This window comes from Bombus huntii, unplaced genomic scaffold, assembly GCF_024542735.1.
Source record: "Bombus huntii isolate Logan2020A unplaced genomic scaffold, iyBomHunt1.1 ctg00000083.1, whole genome shotgun sequence".
Lineage (NCBI taxonomy): Eukaryota > Metazoa > Arthropoda > Insecta > Hymenoptera > Apidae > Bombus > Bombus huntii.
The window spans coordinates 173,112-196,766 of record NW_026099338.1 but is presented as its reverse complement, the minus strand read 5'-3'; the positions used below and the strand labels follow the sequence as shown (position 1 = coordinate 196,766).

Here is a 23,655-nt window from a genome sequence, read left to right as displayed (position 1 = left end):
ACTTGGTGAAACTTTTGATGATAAAGCCCAAACATTGCATCTCACGGATACAGACACAGATTTGTCTAAACTAGTTGATAGTAGTTCAGAAGTAATGGTACTGACTGTAGAAACTACTATATATTAATGATATGAATGAAAGTACGGAAAAAAATATTGTTTTAACTGTACATGAAAAGGATACTGTTGTAAATTCCAATGAAGAAAAAAAAATGTTTCTGCAGAACAAAAAGGAATGAAGAACGCTGAAATTGTAAATGAAGAATTTAATTCGATAGGTTAAGCACGAGAAAGTGATGGAACAATTATAGAAGTAATTTCAACAGAAATTGTGGCTCAAGAAGTTTCTGAAAATTGTAGCCAGAAATACAATTATGACATATTAAATCATACAAAGACAAGAAACGATTCTATAACTCCTATTACCTCAGGAGTAATTAGTGATCTAGAAACTGCAGATGACATTGATATTAAAGAAAAGAATAACAAGAAACAACAAATGGAAATGGCAAGATTGATCTTTTGATAGTTCACATAAAATTAATGTAGAAAAGAAAATTATTCATAATAAAATTGTCGTACTTATACATGTTGCTAATACAGAAGGAAGGAATAAATCTATAAGTGAAGCAGATAAAGTGCGCATAACTAACAAAAGAAGTGTCATTCAGGATATCTTTGATGATTGGGGCATTGAAAATGCAGAAGATGACAGTCAGTCGGTATCTAAAGCTCCAGATACTGTGGAAATTGAATTGAAAAGTTTACTAAATGACACAAAAACACGAACTATAGAGGAAAGCACAGTTGTACTGGTTGAAGAAGAAATTACATGCATGGAAAAAGAACCAGTTGTAGATGCTGAAAAGGCTTTAGAAGTTGCTAAACAAAACAAAGAAATGCAAGTATCAAAGGAACAACTGGATAACAATCAAACTATAAAGAAACAACAAGATAGTATAAAACCATTACTCAAAGACCACTAACTCATTCTATATCACAGGCTGTTAGAAAGTCTACAAAAGATTCAACACGTGATACTGCGGCATTTCGTCAAACTTAGCAAACTATCCCTATTAATCGTAGTCGAAATTTAACCAGCCAACAACCTTCACAGGTTGAAATAGCAAAAGCATATACCACGACGAAGAAGAACAAGTACAAGTCGAACCAGTCAGAGTCCAATTCCATCGCTCCATACTGAGGAAACACCAAGATTTTGGAGGACCAAAATCAATCTAAAGAGGGGGGTATGTGACATCAATCACATCTCAACCTACATCAGTGATAATACATCGACACCCGACCTTCGGACACTTTTGGACACATCACCACCTTATTATCATAGAATACACCAAGGCTGTGACGCACCTCCGTCCACATCAGAGATAGGATATGGACCCCCGACCTTCGGACACTTTTCTACATCATAACCTACACCTAGCCCCTCAACATCCTAAAACCAAAACGTATATAAACCGAGACTTCACCCAGCTCGGGCAGTTCTTGTTCCTCTTCTAGTTGCTGTACTCATACAACCCCTATTCTCCGGTTCGGTGTTATTTTGTAAGTGTTTATAATAAAATTTTATAAAGGAAAATAAGTAGTTGGGTTACGACTCAGCCTTCTTACTACCACCCAAGTACCAACTTTACGTGACAGGAGCCGCCTCGGACCTAAGACTGATAATATAGGACTTGGGTTAAGTAGTAGAAAGGTAGTCGCGATACACTATGTGGTTTTTAATAGTTCTTACACACGGTGTGTACGCGAACCTTTCCCACCAAACTAGATTAAGAGTGGGGCCGCTCCACTGGGATACGTCGCAAGAGAGGGTAGGAGATCCGACCGGCCTTGGATACAGTGTCCGGCCGTGGGAGGGAGGAATCCGTCTTCAATGTCTCTGCCATGTACATAGCTTTGTTTCCCCCTCCTTCCATTGTGTCTAAGGTATGAGCCTGCTAGGTAAGCCTTACTGATGAGTCCACTAGCAGGCTCTGGACGAAACACACTTTTTTTCTTCTTTTTCTCCGTCTTCCTTCATATATCCGTGATAATTGTAGGCTGCTGGCTGTAGATGTCGCTTGCCGGGGTGTAGTACTGCTGTATTTCCTTCTTATTTAGATGTCGTGGAAGAAACATCGGACTTTGGAAAAGTACGAGGCGCCGGGATTTGAACCCGGGATCCGAACGTTTGTACTCTATGGCGCTAACCACTGCGCTGCCGTCGTCCGACACTAGTTGGTTTCGAGTGGTGGGATTTGCGTTCTCGTGTGCCGCCACGAGAGGAAATCTCAGTGTGGGTGTGCTTTCTGAACAAAGAACGCGGATTCGTTGTTCACACTTTTCGTTAGGAAAGTGAGGGTGCCCATTGATTATAGCCAACGTTAATGAACGAAGATAGGAGGAGGAAGCCTCCTACCAACGTGGCTCGTGGGTGACATTGTTTATTGGAAAAATAACTACCCGCTTTCTCCGTTATTTGTAAGAGTGCGCAATAAACCTAAGTATTGTTCTAAGGACCATCCATAAACCGAAAACACTTACAGGGTTAGAGATTCCTTCAAGCTATTAAGATTACGTCAAAGGATTCAGTTTATAGTATATAGTATGTAGTAGATCAGTATATAGTATAAAGCTTCAGACGGCGCACGGACCATCGTACGCGCCGTAACATAGAGAGTTATAAGAATATACATAAAATATAATTAAACATCGCAAAAGTAACTTAATTAGAAATGACTAGAATGTACGATGTATAATATAATGAATTCAAATTGTCTAAAAAATATTACAAATTTATAGAGATTTTACTATAAAATGCTTTTAACAGAAGCTGATACAGTTATATAGCATTTTCAAGCATTTACGAACATTAATGTACGAATTTGAAATTAGCAATATTGAAGCGCGGTACTCGGAAAGACGAATGTACATGGATAATTGTATGCACTAATCAACGATACGGTTATAATTGCATGCTTGATAGAAAAATATCATCGTAAAATTGATATGATTTCATGGAAACGCGTCTAACTTGGTATCTCGAAAGTATCTTAAGCAAACTAATTAGCGTGCCTGTTATGTTTTTTAAAATGTAAATTAACATGTAACAAAGAAACCTTCATCAATTTGATTCGCTTCAAACTGCGCAAATAAGTAGTATAAATAATATTTGTGATAGATTTGGCATCAATTCCATGTTTCCTTTGATATTTGCCTTTAGAAAGTCCAATTCGTTTCACGATTATACAAATTACTAAAAAAATGTCTATATTAGTAATTTATTTATTTTGCATTAATCGTGACATGTTAGTTGCATTATGTTATATGTAAACTACCACAGAGGAAAAATGATAATCTTTCAGTTATTAGTTTTCTGATTTTAATGTCATTTTATGAGTACTTTAACACGAGGTACTTGTAAATGAAAACAACCAATTAGGTCTAAAAACATAAGCCTGTTACCAAGACTCTTATTAAATTGAACAAGCTTTTCAAAAATCGAACGTGTATATTAACGCGAACTTATTATTTGACTGATTTGACTGATTTGACTGACATCCGAAATTGGTGAGATCATATGAAATTTTGCTTTTCGCGGTTCGGTGTATAAGAACGCGTCACCGATTGCTCAACTTTCGATATAAAAAGCGGATCAAGTCTACCGGATTATCCTACAGACACGCATTAATTCGTAAGAGTTAGTCATCATCTGGATAATAATTATCTGAAGAAACTTTCAACGTGAAAATATAAAATTTTCATTGATTACATATTGCGTTCGCCATAATTGAAAAAATGGTAAACCTTCGATCTCATCTTTCTAATACACATTTTCTTTACCTCGTGATAAATAAATTCTTGGAAATTTAGGAAAATTTTCAGTGATCATTTTAAGGAATTTGACAAATTTCCAATAAGACTATGTAACACCGTTAGGTAAAAGTGATTCAAATGTAGTAGCGATTTTAAACGAGAAATCTATAAAGGTGTCATTAGAAATTCTAAGACTGTCTCTGCATCTTTATCTTAGGTATTACGCCAATAGTTTTCATTACCGTGATGTAATATTTATCATGCTTATTTTGTACGTAAAACGAATCGTTGGAATATTCCCGCAGCTAACGAAGCATTTCCCAAAAGTTAAACCGAAGAAATTAACGCGAATAGTTAAGTGAAATTTTTCCATTAACTTGCTGACCAACCGGCAAATAAAAAATCATAAAAATTGTTTCAATGTGTTGAGGTCACGCATAACTTCTTTTTTCATTGACGATTACCAAACAGGTAAAATTTCGAAATTGTACGAAGGCCACGTGACCAGATCGTATTGGAATTTGAAGTGCATGGAAAAAGACAACTCGAAGTACAAACCTTGAGCTGTACTACTCGAAGTACAAACGTGAACTAATGGATGCAGAAAAGCAATTAACGCCAAACATCCGAACAGCATCTTGGAGCCCGTCATTGTTCTGAAATAAAAGAAGTGACGAATTAAAAAGACGCAGGACTAATAATAATAAAGGAAACTTAGTTCGTATTATAAATTGAATTTACATCAGAAAAGAAGCACGATCAAGCGAAACAGATCGTAGAAATGACAAATATCATCGATATACGTTTCAGTGTAATTTCACTTTTGAAAATTATTTAGTTTAATACGATCGTATTCATCGCTCCGAAACTTTCATTGTGCTGCAATTTGTGCTGCGTCTTTTTAATTTCTCTATCTTTCTGTGTTTTCGGAAAAATTACTTGAAAGATTAAGAATTGCTTGCCTTATTTTATTTTCGATTAGTTAGGATTTGATTATTCCAGGTAAGGTTTATTATTTATAACAGGTTTTATCACTTGTTTATTATTTAGGAGTTTGTTATTTTAGGATTAGTACCTTTTAGGATTTCTTATCCTTCGAGTTTCTGTTTCAGATATCTAGGTCTATTTCAAGATGTTTTATTACATTAGGATTATTTATTCGATTAAGATAATTTAAGAGTTTCACAATGTACAAAGAAATAATCGCGTGAAATTTAGATTTATGCTTTAAACGTATTAAACACGCGGTAATTTCAATGTCTATAGCCTCGAACGTGTTCTGATTAGTTGTGTCATTGTCTGTGACATTGAAATCACAAAAATCCATTGCAAGTGTGCTGTCATGCAATGTGGATGTAATTGGGTTTTTTGGGGTTAGGTTGGGGTTAGGTTGTATCATTTGATTTGTACAGTACTGTTTTAACGCAAGGACAGGAAAGTTATTATATATTTCCCGTCCATTATTTGAATCGTTGTGAAGTGTAACGAATTATATTCGATTCGAGGAGATGTTAATGAATTAGCCATTTCATATGTAATTACATGGAAATAAAAATCATTGCAAAAATAATTGATCTAATGACAACGGAATTTCCAATATTTTTTTGTTTCGTCACGTCTTTTTCGTAATATATCTTTTATAGGTACGTGATTTATTAATCGTTCGAATGGAAATAATTATTCGTATAATATTCAAACGATTCTAGCCATAAAATAAATTAAAACGATACCTGTCAATGATATGCAATCTGCGTATGACGTCAACCTCGATCTATGCTTATACAAGAAATTTTATCAATCAATGACTAGATATACAATAATCAAATATTATAAAATTTCCTGAAAACCTTTAGGTGTTAATATCTTTAATATTTGCAAGTTATTGTTTAGCGCTAATTAGTTAGAATGTAACAAGTGGTGTACCAGAATTGAGATAATTAAGCCACACGAACAATCTTATTTAGATCTTTTTAATTTTTTAATTCTCTTTTACTCTAACACTTCGTAAAATTAATCTTCATTAGCTACTACACTTCATAGAATAACAAGAGATAATTTTTCTTATATAACGTTTCATTCATAAAATCTATCATTAAAGTATATCTTCATAAAAATATCATTCCATACTAACGGTATATTTGGCGTCATACGAGATAACAGTTACCAGTGATGACATATGTAACTTTATAAAGATATCTCGTTTTATTATATATTAAAAGAATGTACTCATTGCTGCTATATTTCAGATGAAAAAAAGGAGGCAACGATTTTACAGTAAAATCGTTCGTTTACAACTGATTCATTTACATTTCATGATAATACTGTGCATTCTGAATATGCTATGATTTGGTTTAAAATAATAAATAGTCCATTCTTGCATACTATTGCTCCAGCTTTACTTGTATTTTCGATATTGGTATAAATAGAAAGACAATTAATGTCGTTCGAGTCTATTTTCGGATCATTTATATTACGTTTAATCCATATAGTTATCATATGAGACATAGTATCGTAAAATTTGGAAGAATAAAACGTTCGTACAGGAAGTACATTTTATAAGAACTCCAACAAATCTGCGTGTGCACCTAAAATACAAACTGATAGTGATAGTGATTGTTCATAAGTTTATATACATTATCTAATGTCAATCGAAGGTATCAATTCTTTTTCTCCATAAGAGTACTTTTTCATTTATATGTGTTCAAAAATACATGTGTTCAACCGTGAAGCATATGTCACCTACAACGAAAAAGAGTTTTCCTATACTTAATATTTCCTTTATATACCTATGAAAGTCTATTCTTCGCGTAGTATGAAATTATGAATAAATCTGGAATATTGTTCAATCTGAAAAGAAAAATAACTTATTGACATCATTCATTGATACGAGATTCAGAATGTTTGTTTTGTCTTGCAGAAAAAGAAGGCAGCCCTCCCTTTCTTTTAATGTGAAATAGAAAGCGAAAATTTGAAAACAGATTTTTTGGAAATTTACTTGCAAATATCGTTTTCAATATCGTGATTTTCTTCCCAATGGTACTGTACTTTCAAATTTTCCAGTATCCCTCTAAAAACAAAAAGTCGAACCTCGTTATTGTTAACGTAGGCATTACAAGGAAGAGAAGTATTAGAAAGCAGCTCCTTTTTATTATGGATTTCTTTATAATCATGTAAATAAGAAATTCCGGAAATTTTTTCCTCAAGAATTTAATTCTTGTGTTTTGATTGATAATTATTACACTGCATACTAACTTTTCGCATACTGTTCGCGTCTAACAGTTTCCTAATAATAACTACTTCAAAATTACATATGTTCTTGCACGAATTCAAAAGTACGTATGATACAATTACAATTGATTCTAAAATAATAATTATTTAAAGATATTAAGATACTAATTAAACGTTTCACTGTATTTCAAAATCTGGAACAACAAATTTTTATTTATAAAAAATGAAACTGTCTTTATATATTCTTTGTCATGATGCTATTTCTTATTACCGTGTCGACATTTTTTAAAATTCATTTTGTTATCTCTACGCAATAGGAAAATTCATATACTGCTTAATATTTTTTGCATATTATCCATCCACCGCATGATATCTTCTGAAAAATCAAAATATTAATGTTATATTATTACAATGCTTCTTAAATATCAATTTTTGACAAATTTGAAATCCAATATATTTTGCACAATTATTATTTATCAAAAAATTCCAAGTTAGTAACTTTCTTTTCAAATGGCAAATAACATATACTTTGACTTACCTGTAAGTTTTTGTTCCTAATCATCATTTCCTCTTATAGAACATCATTATTGTTCTTATAATTACTACCAGTGTCATAGATATTGTAGTGGCTACAACAGAATTAATAGAAAATGATAAATAACTGTGTATAACACTAACACATAATTGTGTATAACAATGACAGATAACTTTTACTTACATATCAGTCGATAAGGGATTACTGTGATATCCTGTTGATGTTTCTTAAGGCACTTGATTAGGTGCGATACGGTATCATTCCTTATGGTATACTGTAGATAAGTATTTTAGAAAATAACAAGAATAAATCTAAATTATTCAGAGGTTCCAGTTTCGGCTTAGACATAAATACAGGACCATTTGCAAAGAAGAAAGGGTGCGTTTCTACAGCCTCGTTATAGTAACCATGAATACCAATCTCTGAATTACTGGTTACTAAACATAAATATCCTATAAAATTTAATATATTTCTTTAATTTTTAATACATACATGAGTTAGTAGTTCTAAATTATGAATCATCCTACCTGTGATATTACGCTTTTCCTTATAATATCATCACTCGAGTGAACAACATTAAGATCATGTAAACCATGTCATCCTATCTTACTGTGAAGATACTTAGTTATGTTATCTAACATTATAAAAATATCATCAAATTCAAGTCCTTTTATTCACATCACATGGCCACGACGATCTGGTTCTTCGTTATATAATGTTCTAAAATTTGTCGTATATATAGGATGTACAAACCGTGATATCAAGGTATCAGTTCTTCCTTCCCAAGGGACAGTTTCATTAAAATTCTGATAGAATTAAAAATTAATTATTAATATTCTAACAATCATATATGTTAAATACATTATAGTCAACGATATATACCTGAGCGAATGTAGGGGTGATTCCTTGATAATTATAAATGTCATCAGCCCACATCATTGTGCCACTTCTTTGTACTCCAGCCTCTAGATTAACAGCCTAAACAAACATACGAAATTTTATAGAAGCTGTACAAAATATAGTATATATGCGCAATATTGAAGCGTTCAAGGGGATATAAAGGTAATGTACATCACATACACGTGTACTCTCATGCAACAAAATACAATTAGATTTAATAGTATAAGCTCTTTTATTCATCATAATAGATTGGAAATTTAAGTGTCTTACGAGGGTGAGTAAAAAGTTACCCGCTCTGTCGGTGTAGAATTTATTTTAAGCAATTGTCAAAAAAGACATACATCATTTTTTGACATAATCACTCGATTTCTGTATACACTTTGTCCATTTGCCGAAGGACCTTTGTATTTTCTCATTAAAAAATGTTTTGGGCTGAGCTGCGAACCACGAATGCATCGTCGTCTTCACCTTTTCATCAGCTTTTTCGGCATCCATCTCGCACAAACTTTTTAAAATCCAAATCTGTCGTGCACTATTGCATAAGCAGAGCCGTGGCTGATTTGCAAATGATTTGCCACATTATCCAGTGTCACTCGTCTATTCCATAGAGCATAAGTTCATGAGCACGTTCAATGTTGTCATCGTGGATGTGGACGGGCGTCCAGCTGTTTTTTCATAACACTCGTGCGATCTTCTTTGAACTTTTGTGCCCATTCAAACACACTTCGTGACAAAACACTTTCTCCATAATGTGCATTAAATCTTTGATAAATATAGGCATCAAACATAACCTCCGACCACAAGAAACGAATCACAGCATCCTGCACTGTTTTCCTGCAAATCACCATTGCAAAGCGCCATTACTCGCGCAACGGTCACAAACGAATTGACGTAACACAAAGAAACCTGCGCAACAGCACTGAACAGATATTGACGTCATACGAAGAGTGCAGATGGATCAATACGGTCGACAGAAGTTTTAACTATCTGGAGTGCGGATAAATTTTTACTGAGAGTCGTATAGGAATCTATAATCTGTAAGTACACCTTTGGCTGAATGGAAATTTCTCTTACATATAGTCAAAAATGCTGAAACTGTGTATTGAATTGGAAAGTGATAAAAAATAAGTGAAGTTTCGAGGTTGCATGTGATTGCATGAGTACACAGGACGTTTTTAGCGAATAAAAAATAATTTTGAAAGACACGAGACTTATCTTGTATTTTATGCACTCTCTGTGTCCGAATTTCCAGAAGCTCTCTATCTTATGAAGTGTTTTAGATTAGCCGGAAAATTTTGTACGTACGTACAAGAAGTATACGATCTAAGTGGAATATTCCATTATTCTCTTGATACAACAGAAACGAAATTTACAGAACTTCTCAGAAAGTTGGTTTATTATTACCAAATTAATAGAATTAATACACGTTTATCATCTTTACATACCTAAGTCGTGGAGGTTTATCGTGCGTAAAAAATTAGTGTCGTTTCAAAGTTACATTTCGTACATTTTAAGCCTATAATTTGTAACGTACAAAACAATGTAAATTTGAGCTGTTTCTTATCTCCACAATAAGAAAATCCAACTTTACGTTTTTTACACAATGATATTTATGGAACAGTAATATCATATTATTGCATCGCTTGGAGAATGAAGTCAAGGTACGATGTGACCCTAGTGTAAACGCTGGGATACCCAGCTGTGCCGCACTTATAAGCATAAGACACAATACCTATTAAATACGAGGTTAATTCATGTTGTATCAGCAGTGGTCCGCCGCGGTCAGCCTGAAAGGATCGTTAAATTTTTAATCAAAGATACTGAAATATATCGATCGAATTGTATTGAAATTATACTTATATACAGTAATAATCTTCTATTGATTTGTGTATTGAAATACTCCAATTTATAACGTACATGTTATATGTATTTTGAGCAAAACTAAGATTAGAAGGAAATTAGATTAAATACCATAACGAGGTGTGAGAAGTGGGCAAAACTATTAAATTGTGTTTATCTATTATTTTTAATGTTTAAGACGTCGATTTGATGTTAATTCGAATCGACGTGTCTTCAGATACCGTATAGTTTGTAGTAACTCTGTAACTTAATTACCGTACAAGAATCCTCTCCACCCTGAGCATGTTCGGCGCATATTATACCATCAGTGATATCAGGTGCATTAGGAAATTTGGAATAAGCTATTTTGCATTCGGCGTTCTTAATCACTGGCATTTGTACTTCCATTAATGCATTACGTCGTGGTCGTCCTACGAAGAAAATAAGAAAGATATTTAAGACTGGAACTATTTAATTTTATTATAAAATTGATATCACTTACTATATCTTAATGCTCCCCATCCAGCAACAAGGGGGTTATAGCCGACGAAGTTGCTCTTTCGTAGGGGCTCTTTCGTACAAATGGGATATACGTACCCTGAAAAATAAAAAAATAAATGAAAATGCAGGAAACGAATGACCAAAAGTATGAGAAAGAATTATACACGCTTTATGACACAATATATGTGTACAGTAAGAAATTTCAGGATATGATACTTCAGTAATACTCAATAGCATATATATATATATATATATATATATATATATATATATATATATATATATATATATATATATATATATATATATATTTGAGGACTTACTCGAAAATGGCACCTCCTCCACCAATCTAAGAATGACAATATTATGATTGTGTATGTTTTCTATTCCATCCATATGTGCACAATGTGCTGCGGTCAAAACATGCCTAGCCGATATCAGGGAACCTCCGCACTTCCATAGTGGTTTGTCTGGGTTTCGGGGATTACGAAAACCTAATGCAGCGATCCATGGCCAAGCGCCTAAAATGCAATAGTCATAGTTGTGAATATACATAATTTTTTCTCACATAACGGGTAACAACGATTATTACCTATTCGATATTCGATCATACAGCAGACGATAAGTACATACGTACAAATACTCTGAAATAGAGATTTGATAAAGACAGAAATTAAATTTTTATTCCAGTGGAATACAAATTATTAAATAATTCTATATAATTTCTATTTGAACTATACTGAACTATAAAGTTCAAACGTGTAATTTCTGCCCTAACAGTTTTTGATCTCTATCCATATTATTACTCCTATATCAATTTTTTATTTCAAGCAAAAAGATACTCTTCCTAACATGAAGTAAAAGAAAGAAATAATTCAAGTTAATAAGTAAAGTTACTACCGATAAAATCATAGCATTATTATTTAGTCTAATTGAAATGTACATTGATGTGCTGTTTAATGCCTTTAAAGTTCATTCTTTGCAGTAAATGGCTTATTATTAATCGGAAAGAAAGACATAAAACGTACCAAGTTCAGCTGGTTTACCATCGACCACCCTGGTATGAGAGACGTTGCTAAAACCACAGTATGGTGGTCGCAAAGCCTTATACTTATACACAGTTTTTATTAAAATTTCTCTCTTCTCTTTGTTTGGATCGTTCGGACAGCAAACGATCGTAACATTGCCCTGGTATCTGCACACTGATCGTCTATAAAAATCGGTGGCTGTACGGTACTGTATCTGCCATATTTCTTGCAGAGGTTTACATTTTCTGTAGTCAAGGCACCTGCCTTCTTGATTGTCCGGTGTGGTACATTCTGGATCAAACAATTTTAAAACATTTATACAGTTCAAAGATGCGTAAGAAAGCGACACCGATTACTCAACTTTCGAAGTAAAAGGCCGATCAAGTCCACCGGATTGCCCTACAGACACGTATTAATCCGTAAGAGTTAGTCATCATGTTGATAATAATTATCTAAAGAAACTTTTCACGTGAAAATATAAAATTTTAATTGATTAGATATTGTGTTAGCCATACTTAAGAAAGAAAATGAAAATGAATGAAATGAAAGAAAAGGACTACCTTCAACCTCATGTTTTAAATAAACACTTTGTCAGTTTTGCGGTAAATAAATTCTTAGGAATTCAGGACAGTTTTTAGTGAATCATTTTGTTTCGACCGTTCGCGGAGAGACGCGATCGCGAGATAGCACGTCAACGAGAGTTGTAAGTTCCCGTTACGATTAAATAATCGACGCCACGAACTGATCGATCCCCTTATTTCGATTATGATAATAAGGGTAGTTCAACGAAATTCCACAGAATTAACACAAATAAATTAATGTTTATTTCAACAACTTATTAACTAGAAAGATATAAATGGAACAAAAAAAATGTAACTGCGTTTTGGTTGATAAGTAATGCGCGACATACCACATGTGTTGACGGTTCGACTTCTCGAAAAGTTCTGAACGCCTTTCGATTTTTTTCCTTTTTTCTGGAAGGCGACCCCCACTACGTTCGGATCACGCCACATTCTTTTACTGCGAGGTAAAATACGGGCCACGAGTCGACGTTTCTGGAAGTCGCCCTGCTTAATGAACCATGCGCTTGCCACTACAATGTTTGTTTGCCGGGCAGACGCGACGATCCGTCTGCGACATTATAGTGCCGCGATCGATAGTTAAGAATATGACCTATTGTAAGCCGCATGGCGTAACATTCTCCCCCCGTTGAGAGGGTACCGATCAAACTAGCGAGGTGTGGTTGAAGTTCCCATCTTATTTCGTCTCGGTGGCTAGTTGTTCGGGTTTCTCGAGATCGGGTTGAATTGGCAGTGGGACAAGCCTTTTGACGCCCCGATCCAAAATGCTCTTTGCCGTCTGAACTGTAGCTGTCCGGATGACACCATCGGCGCCTGGATGAATCTTGATAACTCGGCCCAGAGGCCAATGCATGGAGGGAACGTTGTCCTCTCTGAGGATGACGATTGTGCCCTTTTGGATGCTGTGTCCACCCTTGCTCCATTTATTGCGGTTGGTTAGCTCGTTCAAATACTCCTTATGCCAGCGGTTCCAAAAATGTTGTTTAAGCTGTTGGATATGCTGCCATTTGGAGAGTCGGTTCGATGGAATGTCTCTGAAATCTCGATCACGTAAGCACATTAATGAATCGCCAATGAGGAAATGTCCGGGAGTGAGGGCTAGGAGATCATTTGGATCGGTGGAGATAGGAGTTAGCGGGCGGGAATTGAGGACTGCTTCTATTTCTATGATAAGAGTATTACGGTGTTAAGCTCATATGTTTCTGTTTCTCCACTCGCGCTGCGCCATAATATCCTTTGATATTTCCGATCCTCTGGTCGTACGAGGAATTGCCGATACATTTTCTCGATGTCGCCAGTGAGTACGTACTGATGAGCGCGGAATCTAATTAATATACAAAATAAATTGTGAATTGATTCGAGAATATAGGATTTCCCCATTTTCATGATTATCGTGATTTTTGTATAAATATATTTTTTAAGATACTAATAATTAGGTACTTATAAATTAGTATTATCAATTATTTTGCATTTATAATTCCGCCTCTAGTATAAGTGTTAATTGAAAACTAACTTTATGTTTCAAAAAGTACTAGCAAAGTCGTTGAGTAACAAGCCACTGATGCTAACACAAATAGCATTGTCGTAATTAAATATTTCTAAATATTCATTTTTCATTTTGAACCTGTAGAAACAATTTATTATATATACTATTAGCTAAGTAATTGCATATTTAATTAAGTCGAAATATAAAACTTAGTTATTTTAATAATTTAAAAAATAAAAAACTGACAAACATTTCAATTTAATTTATGGTTGGAACAAAAGACAGTTATTCTTCATTAATTGAAATATTGCAATGCAGAGTACTTTCCAAAATACGCCGAGAGTATTCCTGATGGTGAAACGAGCGTTGCTTCATCGAACGCAGCTAAAGAAAACAACATCTATGTAGTTGGTGGTACGATGCCTGAAATAGAGGGCGCTAAATTGTACAATACCTGTACTATTTGGGGTCCCGATGGAACTTTGATAGCAAAACACCGAAAGGTAAGTAATATATTCCTTTATGGCTTTGAATTTGAAAATATTGGGGTGAAGAAAGTGACTCTATCTAGGAATAATTTAGGAATATACATATGTACATACGTATACTATAACCAATTCTATAATTTACGGTTTATAAAATACGTTATGATACGGGAAACGCCCATTTTTGTTGTAATGTGTTTGTTGTTGTATAAATTTTTCACATACTTAAAATATTATTATACTTATTTTTTCTCCTTTTTAAACATTATTAAATGATAAGATTTTTTAATAAAAGAAAGTGATAAAAACGCTGTCAGTTATTAAATAAAAAATAATTAAAGTTTAGGAGTTGGTAACTTTGATATTAAATTACAAAAGTTGCAGCAATAGAATTAGCGACCACATTTTTATGTTATTAGGTACATCTATTCGACATCGACATTCCTAATAAGATTACTTTTCGAGAGAGTGATTCACTCAGTCCTGGTAACTCCCTAACGACGTTCGATGTGAAGGGCTGCAAAATAGGTATTGGCATTTGCTATGATATTAGATTCGAGGAAATGGCACGCATTTATCGGAACAAAGGTACAGTAACTTAATCGATCAATACTTAACTAGCAAAAAATTAAATATCTTTCTTAAATATATTCTATATAAAATTAATATAATCTGTAACTCTGTATAAAAAGAAGCTTAATTTAAAAAACCAGTATATTTGCTGAAAATGAAACAAATAAAAGAATTAAAAGCACAATAAGAGGACTGTCCTCGCATATTCAGAAATGATGGAATGTGAACCGTGCAACTACGAAGTTAATTGGTATTCGGTGGCTTCATATTTCCTGCTTCTCTGGGTTAGGTTGCCAAATGCTGATATATCCAGCGGCATTCAATATGACCACTGGACCACTGCACTGGTCATTACTTCAGCGTTTCAGAGCGAATGATAATCAATTATACGTTGCCTGCATATCACCGGCTCGTGTTCCTTAAGCAAGTTACGTCGCATGGGGACATACACAGTTGACCAATCCCTGGGGAAAGATTCTTTACGATTTGGAAACTCAAGAGAATATGGCAGTCACCGATATCGGTAATTTACAGCTTAAAATTAAAAGCGAGAGATCCATGATGTAATTAATTTTTAGTCTCGTTAATTTATCGATTTAGCCATCTTCCTCTGTATTTGTTGAATTTATTAGTAAGCATTACTTATTACTTCGTATGTTTCTTTTTTCTATCAGATCTAAAAGTTGTTGAGGAAGTAAGGGCTCAGATACCTACATTTTCTCAGAGACGTACAGATTTGTACGACACTGTCTGTAAGAAGGAGTAACTCTACACTAAAACAGAAAATGTTTTTTTATAATATTTCTACTACGATATCCTTTTTTTGTGAATTATTACTAATTTCTTATCATTTGTACTAAATGAATGACTCAATTAAGAAAACCAAAACGTTATAAATAATAATCTGTATATCTTGTGTATCAACATGTAATTGGATATTATAATAATATAGGAATGCTATAATAATATAGGATAATAATATAGGAGAATAGTAATATAGAAAAAAACTACATGCTTTTAAACACCTTTAATATCGATCACATAAATTGTTATAATTCACAATGATTACGCATACATAAAAGACCCCTTGATAGTAAAATTTACGATCAAAAGGCAATTACGTATCGTTTAACAACATTTAATTTATAACACCTTTTAAACATTTAGACAGATTAACACATAACACTTCTTATATATAAACATCAATTCGAAGTTATCAGCTTGGAGAAATTGGTCGATTAATACCTGTAGATTGTCTGTCTCGATGAAAGACTTAAAGAGAGCAAAAACATGATAATGCCGCTAATATAATATTCCTTCTTTCTTGTATCTGTCTGCCTCTCAGGTCGATTTACTAATTACAATAAGTAATTTCGCCTTCTTTGCGCTCTCTTTTAACGCATTCGAGACCGAAAGAAATTCATATCAGTCAGTAGGCAAGGGTATAATATACATATTTTATATATAACTTACGTAGTAATGTATATATCATGTTAATTTCATATTTTTTTCAATATAGAATTATTATATATATATATATATATATATATATATATATATATATATATATATATATATATATATATATATATATATATATATATATATATGACTGTACATAATACATTATAGAATAACATAGTATATAATTTTATATTTTAAAAATATGAGGCATACTATTTAAGATTGTCATCGATTTAAAATCAAAGTATGAAAAGGATACCCTGGAGAGAGTAAAACACAGAATCATTCTAACTAAACATTCAGATCGTACCGACACCTAGGTATCGTCTTACAATTAAATCTCGGTCTCGAATGGATTAAAATGAAATACATACTTGCAGCTTCAACATCTTCAATATCGAGAAGATTCAAACTTTACAAATAAATGTAAATTGCGATGTAAAACAACGCGATGTAAAAAGGGAAAAAGGAGGAAAGAAGGAACAGGGAAGCAAAGAGAAGAAACGAATTTTTCATTTTCTCTTGCCAGGAATATAAGATGCTAAGTAATCTTCCTAAGTAATCTCCTCCAGCTTTTTCTAGTTTGATCAATAATTATTAGTACATGTTAGGAAAACAAATAGAATTTTTGTTCTCAAGCGAGGTATAATCTAAATTTTGTATGTACACAAAAATGTTAAATATCTGTAATAAACATGGTATAATCAATTTTTTTACATAAAATTATATTGTATAGGCTATTGTTATTTAAACATTTTAAATTGGATGAAGAAAAAAAATGACGCAAATAAAACGTAGGACATTTTAATTAAAGAGACTAATATAGAGATTTATCTACTTAACTGTGATTAAATCATCTCCACTTAACGCTCTACCTCTTCTATTAATTATGCTTCGTTAAACTATGATTACAGAGGATGGGTTTTTTGATAAAATGACATTCTGACAAATATATATAGATCGATATATATAGATATAGATAGACAAATATATAGATTCTTACAACAGTAGTTATGAATGAACAGTAGTTATTGTATCAATTCCGTTCTTCAGAAGCTTCATTTGTGAAAAGACAATTCGCCAGAATATGGATTCACTGTAGTTATAGCTATAGGATTTCAATCTAGTTGACAGACTTGCTTTACGTAGAGAATATCTGTCTCTTGTTCTACCTTATCGCGATTCTCTCCTCATCTTATACGCTTTGTCGAGCAAAGTAATATTGGCATATATCTCGGCTCTGGTTACAATCATTAGTTTCCGCCTAAACGGTTAGAATCACATAGCTCGCGCTCTACTCTCGTTTATTCAACATTCAGGCCATATGGTCGCATGCGACGAGTTTTATGTTAATTCCGACCGATTACAATACCTTTCTTTCGTTTACAAGGAACGACGAGACTGGCAGTTGCGTGATTTCCAATGCAAAAGCCGCGATATCTGCACGATAACCTAACCTCAACCGATTTTGTTGTACTATTCTTACGTGGACTTCGTTTGTACCACTTTCGTAACAAAAATAGAATACGTAGAACACAGCATTCCGTTATGCGATATTGTCGATTCCTAACATCCGAAAAATCAGAGATAATTATTTCCCTACAGTTGTACATTTGTGTGAAAAATTACGAACGTAAAGTTGTTTGGTGCATGCACAGTCCTCCCCTCCGCTGCATTTGCGTGGACATGCTAGAAAGATTCACTTTTCCACGGTGAAACTGTATGTATTATAATTTCATTTTTACAAAGGTCGAACATCCTACTATGCATAAATTTAATATTAATATAAGCAGGTTTCGTGTTAAGTATTACATCTGACGTATAAGCACACGTGTGTACGAGCCTTGGTTTTAAATGTCTTATAGTAGACACCGAAAAGATTATTCAGTTGGATATCTGACTCAATATCAATATTTTACTAGGAGATAACATGTTAAGAACACGTTGGTGGATGGCATGGGAGATGATGAATGAAGACATACTTCTGTGAGATACATAAAATAGTAGTCAGAACGTATTTTGGCGCTTGGGGACAGCAACAGCTTTTTTTTTTTTTTTATTTATTTGTTGGAATTACAATCAATTCTCGCGTTGAGAATTTTCAGTAATTTTTCTGGCGTGGCGCAGTGACATGGCTGTTTATTTACAATAAGTTAATACTTATTATAGATAGGTATAATTTATAAGTATTATAAGTAAGTGCATTAGCTTAATTTGGATAATTAAATGAATCTAACGTTTAGGTCTAGCGGGTAGTGCCTCTTCAGCCTGCGAATCTGGTCCGTCGTATCGAGTAGTCCAGTGATTAGGGGGTTTCGGTGTTTCTTGACTCTTTTGCTATATCTGTCGCTATATTTTGCTATTTCCTCTTTGACTGTAGGTATCTTGAGGTCGCGATGGATGGTTTCGTTGGTAACATACCAAGGTGCGTCTATTAAGGCTCTTAGCGTTTTCGATTGGAATCGTTGTAGTATTTCGATGTTGGAGTTACTTGCTGTTCCCCATCGCTTCCTATATCCCTATATTCCGTACTTGCTTCGCTTGGTACTTTTATAATTTTCGCAGTTACAATAAAAAATTTAATTCTTAACAGATTAAAGATTTAACCTCTTGCTTTATAGTGTACAATAATTTTTTTTTTTTTTTTTTTTTGTATAGGTTATGTGATCCATAGTTTGAGTAAGCAGTACACACACACACACACACACACACACACACACACACACACACACACACACACACACACACACACACACACACACACACACACACACACACACACACACACACACATATTTACGTGACAAGCTTTCATTTCAATCTATATTTAAGATTAATATTTTATCAGTTTCTGTTCGTAACAACATCGAAGTAGTCAATAAGTTTGAAGAGTATAATTAAGGAAGCTATGAAGCAAGAGGTTAAGAACAAATTCTGAAAGAGGTTATGTACAACTCAGTAGTACTGCTTTACATTACTTTGCGAATTACTTTTCAAGCATAAAAATAGTTTAACAGCCACTTATAGTTACTTCCTTACCATTACATTCATTAAATTCGTTTGATTTTGTAAACTAAATAACCACGCTGACCAGTCTCTTATTTAAAATAGAATTATTTTGTCATATATCCAACAGTTTACTTTCTCTTCGTAAATATTATTAATAATTTTATCAATTTCGTATACTTCCATCCTTCGTATAAGTGACAATAAATCAGAAGAGCTTCATAGCAATATTGAACAACATACAGTCAACTACAACACCATTAGATACATCCACCATACAGTCAACTACAACACCATTAGATAACAGCAATACAATAGATTATAATTTTCTACGTGTCATTGATTCATCATCATCATTTTCCATTTTTTTAGCATATGTAAAAACGTATCTGACGTAATCTTACCTCGCTCTTTGAGTACAAAAATCCATTCAAATGAAACAAAGGGAAAAGAAATAAGAAAACAAACACTCACATACGAATCTTCATTACATAACTGTATGTACTCCTCGAGGTATAATTACTCAGACACGTTACAGCGTACCTTCTTCGTTCCCTGATGGCTGATGTTGATCGTTGACGTTTATAGTGAAAGAATTTCGTCAACGGCGCCATCTGGATCCCTGTTGAAAAATTAAACTAGCCGCAACAGCACCATTAAGCTCATCACCCAGAGTAGCTTTTGTTGCTGAGTCGTGGAGGAATTATTATCATCAACGACATAAACTTTACCAGTTCCGGTAATGTTCTTCATGTGATCCAGGCATTCGAACTCGCAACATCGCTTTCCAAGACGAAATTTTTTGCATGTCTGTAGTAAAAAGAAATCGAATCTGGTCCGTCGTATCGAGTAGTCCAGTGATTAGGGGGTTTCGGTGTTTGTTGACTCTTTTGCTATATCTGTCGCTATATTTTGCTATTTCCTCTTTGACTGTAGGTATCTTGAGGTCGCGATGGATGGTTTCGTTGGTAACATACCAAGGTGCGTCTATTAAGGCTCTTAGCGTTTTCGATTGGAATCGTTGTAGTATTTCGATGTTGGAGTTACTTGGACAGCAATATAGATATACATGTATATGTGACGAAATATACTAAAGCAATATTGACCCTTTGTCGCTGAAAGTATCAAACTACAAAACTTCCTTTCAAATTTTCAGAATAAGGAAATCAGGATCATGATAAATAATTGGAACATAATTAAAAATAATATATCTTCTCTATAAGATAATGAATACATTGGTTCATTTAATTTTTATGGATATTCAAACGCTTCTGTGAAATAAAACGTCAAGATTATAGAGTATAAAATTCATAGCTATGAAATAACTAAAACTCTGATGTATTATTAAAAATATACGTTAGGTTGTATGTAGTGATACATACAAAGATTACATGTACAAACCCATAATTAACACAATGCTACCGCAACCATTCTGCAATCTACCTTGCCCAAAACACTCTTCCAGTCACCTCCAAACTCTTCAATTCTCTCCACCTAACCACCCACAAACCATTCACAAACATGCAATTCCCGACAAAAGAAGAACTTATCGTCAGTTGTCCTTAACATCTCGTTCATTCATTTGGTCCCTATCCCCCTATTTCCTCCCACTGCGATGATCGCACTACATTTTTCCACGTCTCTATTCTATTCTCTGGATGATCTGAATTCTCGAGCAGTCGAGTGACGATTGATCTGTACAATTGATCGATTTCTTTTTACTACAGACATGCAAGAAATTCCGTGTTGGAGAGCGATGTTGCGAGTTCGAATGCCTGGACCACATGAAGAACATTACCGGAACTGGTAAAGTTTATGTCGTTGATGATAATAATTCCTCCACGACTCAGCAACAAAAGCTACTCTGGGTGATGAGCTTAATGGTGCTGTTGCGGCTATTTTAATTTTTCAACAAGGATCCAGATGGCGCCGTTGACGAAATTCTTTCATTATAAACGTCAACGATCAACATCAGCCATCAGGGAACGAAGAAGGTACGCTGTAACGTGTCTGAGTAATTATACCTCGAGGAGTACATACAGTTATGTAATGAAGATTCATATGTGAGTGTTTGTTTTCTTATTTCTTTTCCCTTTGTTTCATTTGAATGGATTTTTTTACTCAAAGAGCGAGGTAAGATTACGTCAGATACGTTTTTACATATGCTAAAAAAATGGAAAATGATGATGATGAATCAATGACACGTAGAAAATAATAATCTATTGTATTGCTGTTATCTAATGGTGTTGTAGTTGACTGTATGGTGGATGTATCTAATGGTGTTGTAGTTGACTGTATGTTGTTCAATATTGCTATGAAACTCTTCTGATTCATTGTCACTTATACGAAGGATGGAAGTATGCGAATTGGGAGAAGTCAGGTTGAGAGATGCAAGATTTATACGCTCGTTCTGTCAGTTATCCCAGTGTCTGTTACGCGATAGAAAATGAACGAACTGAATAATAAATGCATTATCGGCATGAAGATTGCTTGATGTAGGCCACCGCTTTTTTTCTATCCTTCCGATACCATTTTTCTTTTTTTTCTTTTTTTGCGAAACACTTTGCTAGTCGTGAGAAGCAGCAATTCCCTTCTGCGAATCAATTACGGTTCACGAGAAATTGTATTATAGCCTGGAACGTATTCAAATTATCTTCAATTATTCTCGGCTGTTTCCATTTCCATTCGTCTCTTACGTAAGTACTCGTTTGATGTACGTACATAGTGAGACAATAATCGTTAACACCTTTAATGTCTTCAGTATTATAGAATAAGACGCGAAAATACGTTGAAACCTGACTTTTAGATTCGCGAGACTCTATAAGGCTTCGAAAGTCTCTTGTTTCAGGCCGAATAAAAAATTGTAGATGAAGAATTACATTGCGAGGTCTGTTAAGGAAAATTTTAAATCGTATCGTTGTAATAGGATTATTTCAGAGAGGGAAATTACGTGTTGCGTGCGAAGCCACGAGCTTTCTTTCAGGCTAATATACATAATTGTCCTATCGAACTTTCCATCTAAACCGTTGCGCTCACACGTGGATTTTGCATTTCAATTTTCTTACTTACAGTCCAGTCCAGTGAGACCAAGTTAAATTTTTCAGCCCTCCGAGGTAGAATATGTTTTATAGAGAGACGTACAACGCCATGAAGGGGAGACAGATCAATAAATTGGGTTATCTTTAAATTACTGACAATCATTTCATCGACGCGGTTTCACCGACACCGAGTCCCCCGGCAACGTCTGTCAAAGCTTATTTACCGATACACTGAAATCAACCACAATCATTTTACCGACCTCTTCCTTTGCTGACAGTTATTATACTCGCTGTCATATGTTATCGTTGATTATACATCTTTATTTACAAATTCGTTCCTGTGTATAACGAAACAAAGGAAGAAACGAAAATGATACGTTTCATGACGCATTGTTAAATTATTAATTAACGAGAGTTACATATCTACATGAATGCTTTGAAATGTCAGTTATAATTCATGAAAATGGATACAAGCCATTTTACTATACATAAATAGAATTATAAAGACATGTTACGTACTAATGCTTTTACGAAATATATTTCTGTATACGTTTGACGTTTCTGTATTATTCCTTATGTGCTTTCTGCTCTTGTGTTTAGCTCGTCGGAAGTAAAAATACGTTAAGCGAATCAGCTAATCTATTCGAGCGTTTCAACGGCTCAGTCTTCTCTTATGCAACTACCAAAAGAGAAGATAAGTCTTTGGTTATACAACATTTCATAACGTCCAAAGTAACGGGGCACTAATTAGTTGCAACTTTAAGACAGACCAGATATCAGTCATCGTCCGTAAATACATTTATTACGATCGTTTAAAGTTTAAAGAAACACCGTTATAAAGTCGTAATACGAGACAAAGCGAAGAGAAAGTAAACTGTTGGATATATGACAAAATAATTCTATTTTAAATAAGAGACTGGTCAGCGTGGTTATTTTGTTTACAAAATCAAACGAATTTAATGAATGTAATGGTAAGGAAGTAACTATAAGTGGCTGTTAAACTATTTTTATGCTTGAAAAGTAATTCGCAAAGTAATGTAAAGCAGTACTACTGAGTTGTACATAACCTCTTTCAGAATTTGTTCTTAACCTCTTGCTTCATAACTTCCTTAATTATACTCTTCAAACTTATTGACTACTTCGATGTTGTTACGAACAGAAACTGATAAAAT

The 23,655-nt window shown here is 33.9% G+C and overlaps 3 protein-coding genes across 13 annotated transcripts in view; 1 reads left to right on the top strand and 2 right to left on the bottom strand.

The window, feature by feature from the left end:
* Positions 1–8,270: 8,270 nt before the first annotated feature.
* LOC126876556 (venom serine protease Bi-VSP-like) overlaps positions 8,271–23,655 on the bottom strand; it is a 143,808-nt gene continuing 128,423 nt past the window's right edge. Inside the window, exons 1-3 of one of the 2 annotated variants that reach the window (XR_007694298.1) lie at positions 8,773–8,885; positions 8,465–8,560; positions 8,271–8,388 (exon numbers count right to left, since the gene is read on the bottom strand). The gene's annotated coding sequence lies outside the window, so the exon portion shown is untranslated. Of the gene's footprint in view, positions 8,389–8,464; positions 8,592–8,772 lie in introns of those variants that run through there. The other variant, XR_007694296.1, reaches the window with a different exon arrangement.
* The window catches only part of LOC126876562 (omega-amidase NIT2-A-like), a 129,069-nt gene continuing 114,844 nt past the window's right edge, over positions 9,431–23,655 (top strand). For 3 of the 6 annotated variants that reach the window (XM_050639438.1, XM_050639445.1, XM_050639442.1), the window contains exon 1: positions 9,431–9,519. Coding sequence is in view for 2 of the 6 variants with exons in the window: in XM_050639451.1 (XP_050495408.1) it covers positions 14,337–14,420; positions 14,822–14,990 (253 nt within the window). In the remaining 4 variants the exon portion in view is untranslated. Of the gene's footprint in view, positions 9,520–14,235; positions 14,421–14,821; positions 14,991–23,655 lie in introns of all 6 variants that reach the window. The other 3 variants (XR_007694304.1, XM_050639443.1, XM_050639451.1) reach the window with 2 other exon arrangements.
* LOC126876557 (venom serine protease Bi-VSP-like) lies at positions 9,589–12,884 on the bottom strand. Of its 5 annotated transcripts, XM_050639426.1 has the most exons (7): positions 12,091–12,734; positions 11,766–12,032; positions 11,415–11,669; positions 11,146–11,343; positions 10,824–10,919; positions 10,598–10,752; positions 9,589–10,269 (listed from the first exon to the last, which is right to left on the bottom strand). In XM_050639426.1, exons 3-7 carry the CDS (start codon positions 11,431–11,433, stop codon positions 10,114–10,116), a joined length of 624 nt encoding a protein of 207 aa, XP_050495383.1. In that variant the 5' UTR covers positions 11,434–11,669; positions 11,766–12,032; positions 12,091–12,734; the 3' UTR covers positions 9,589–10,113. The 5 variants fall into 5 exon arrangements, with proteins under 5 accessions (XP_050495383.1, XP_050495380.1, XP_050495381.1 ...); XM_050639423.1 differs by having other exon boundaries at positions 11,766–12,734; XM_050639424.1 differs by having other exon boundaries at positions 11,851–12,734.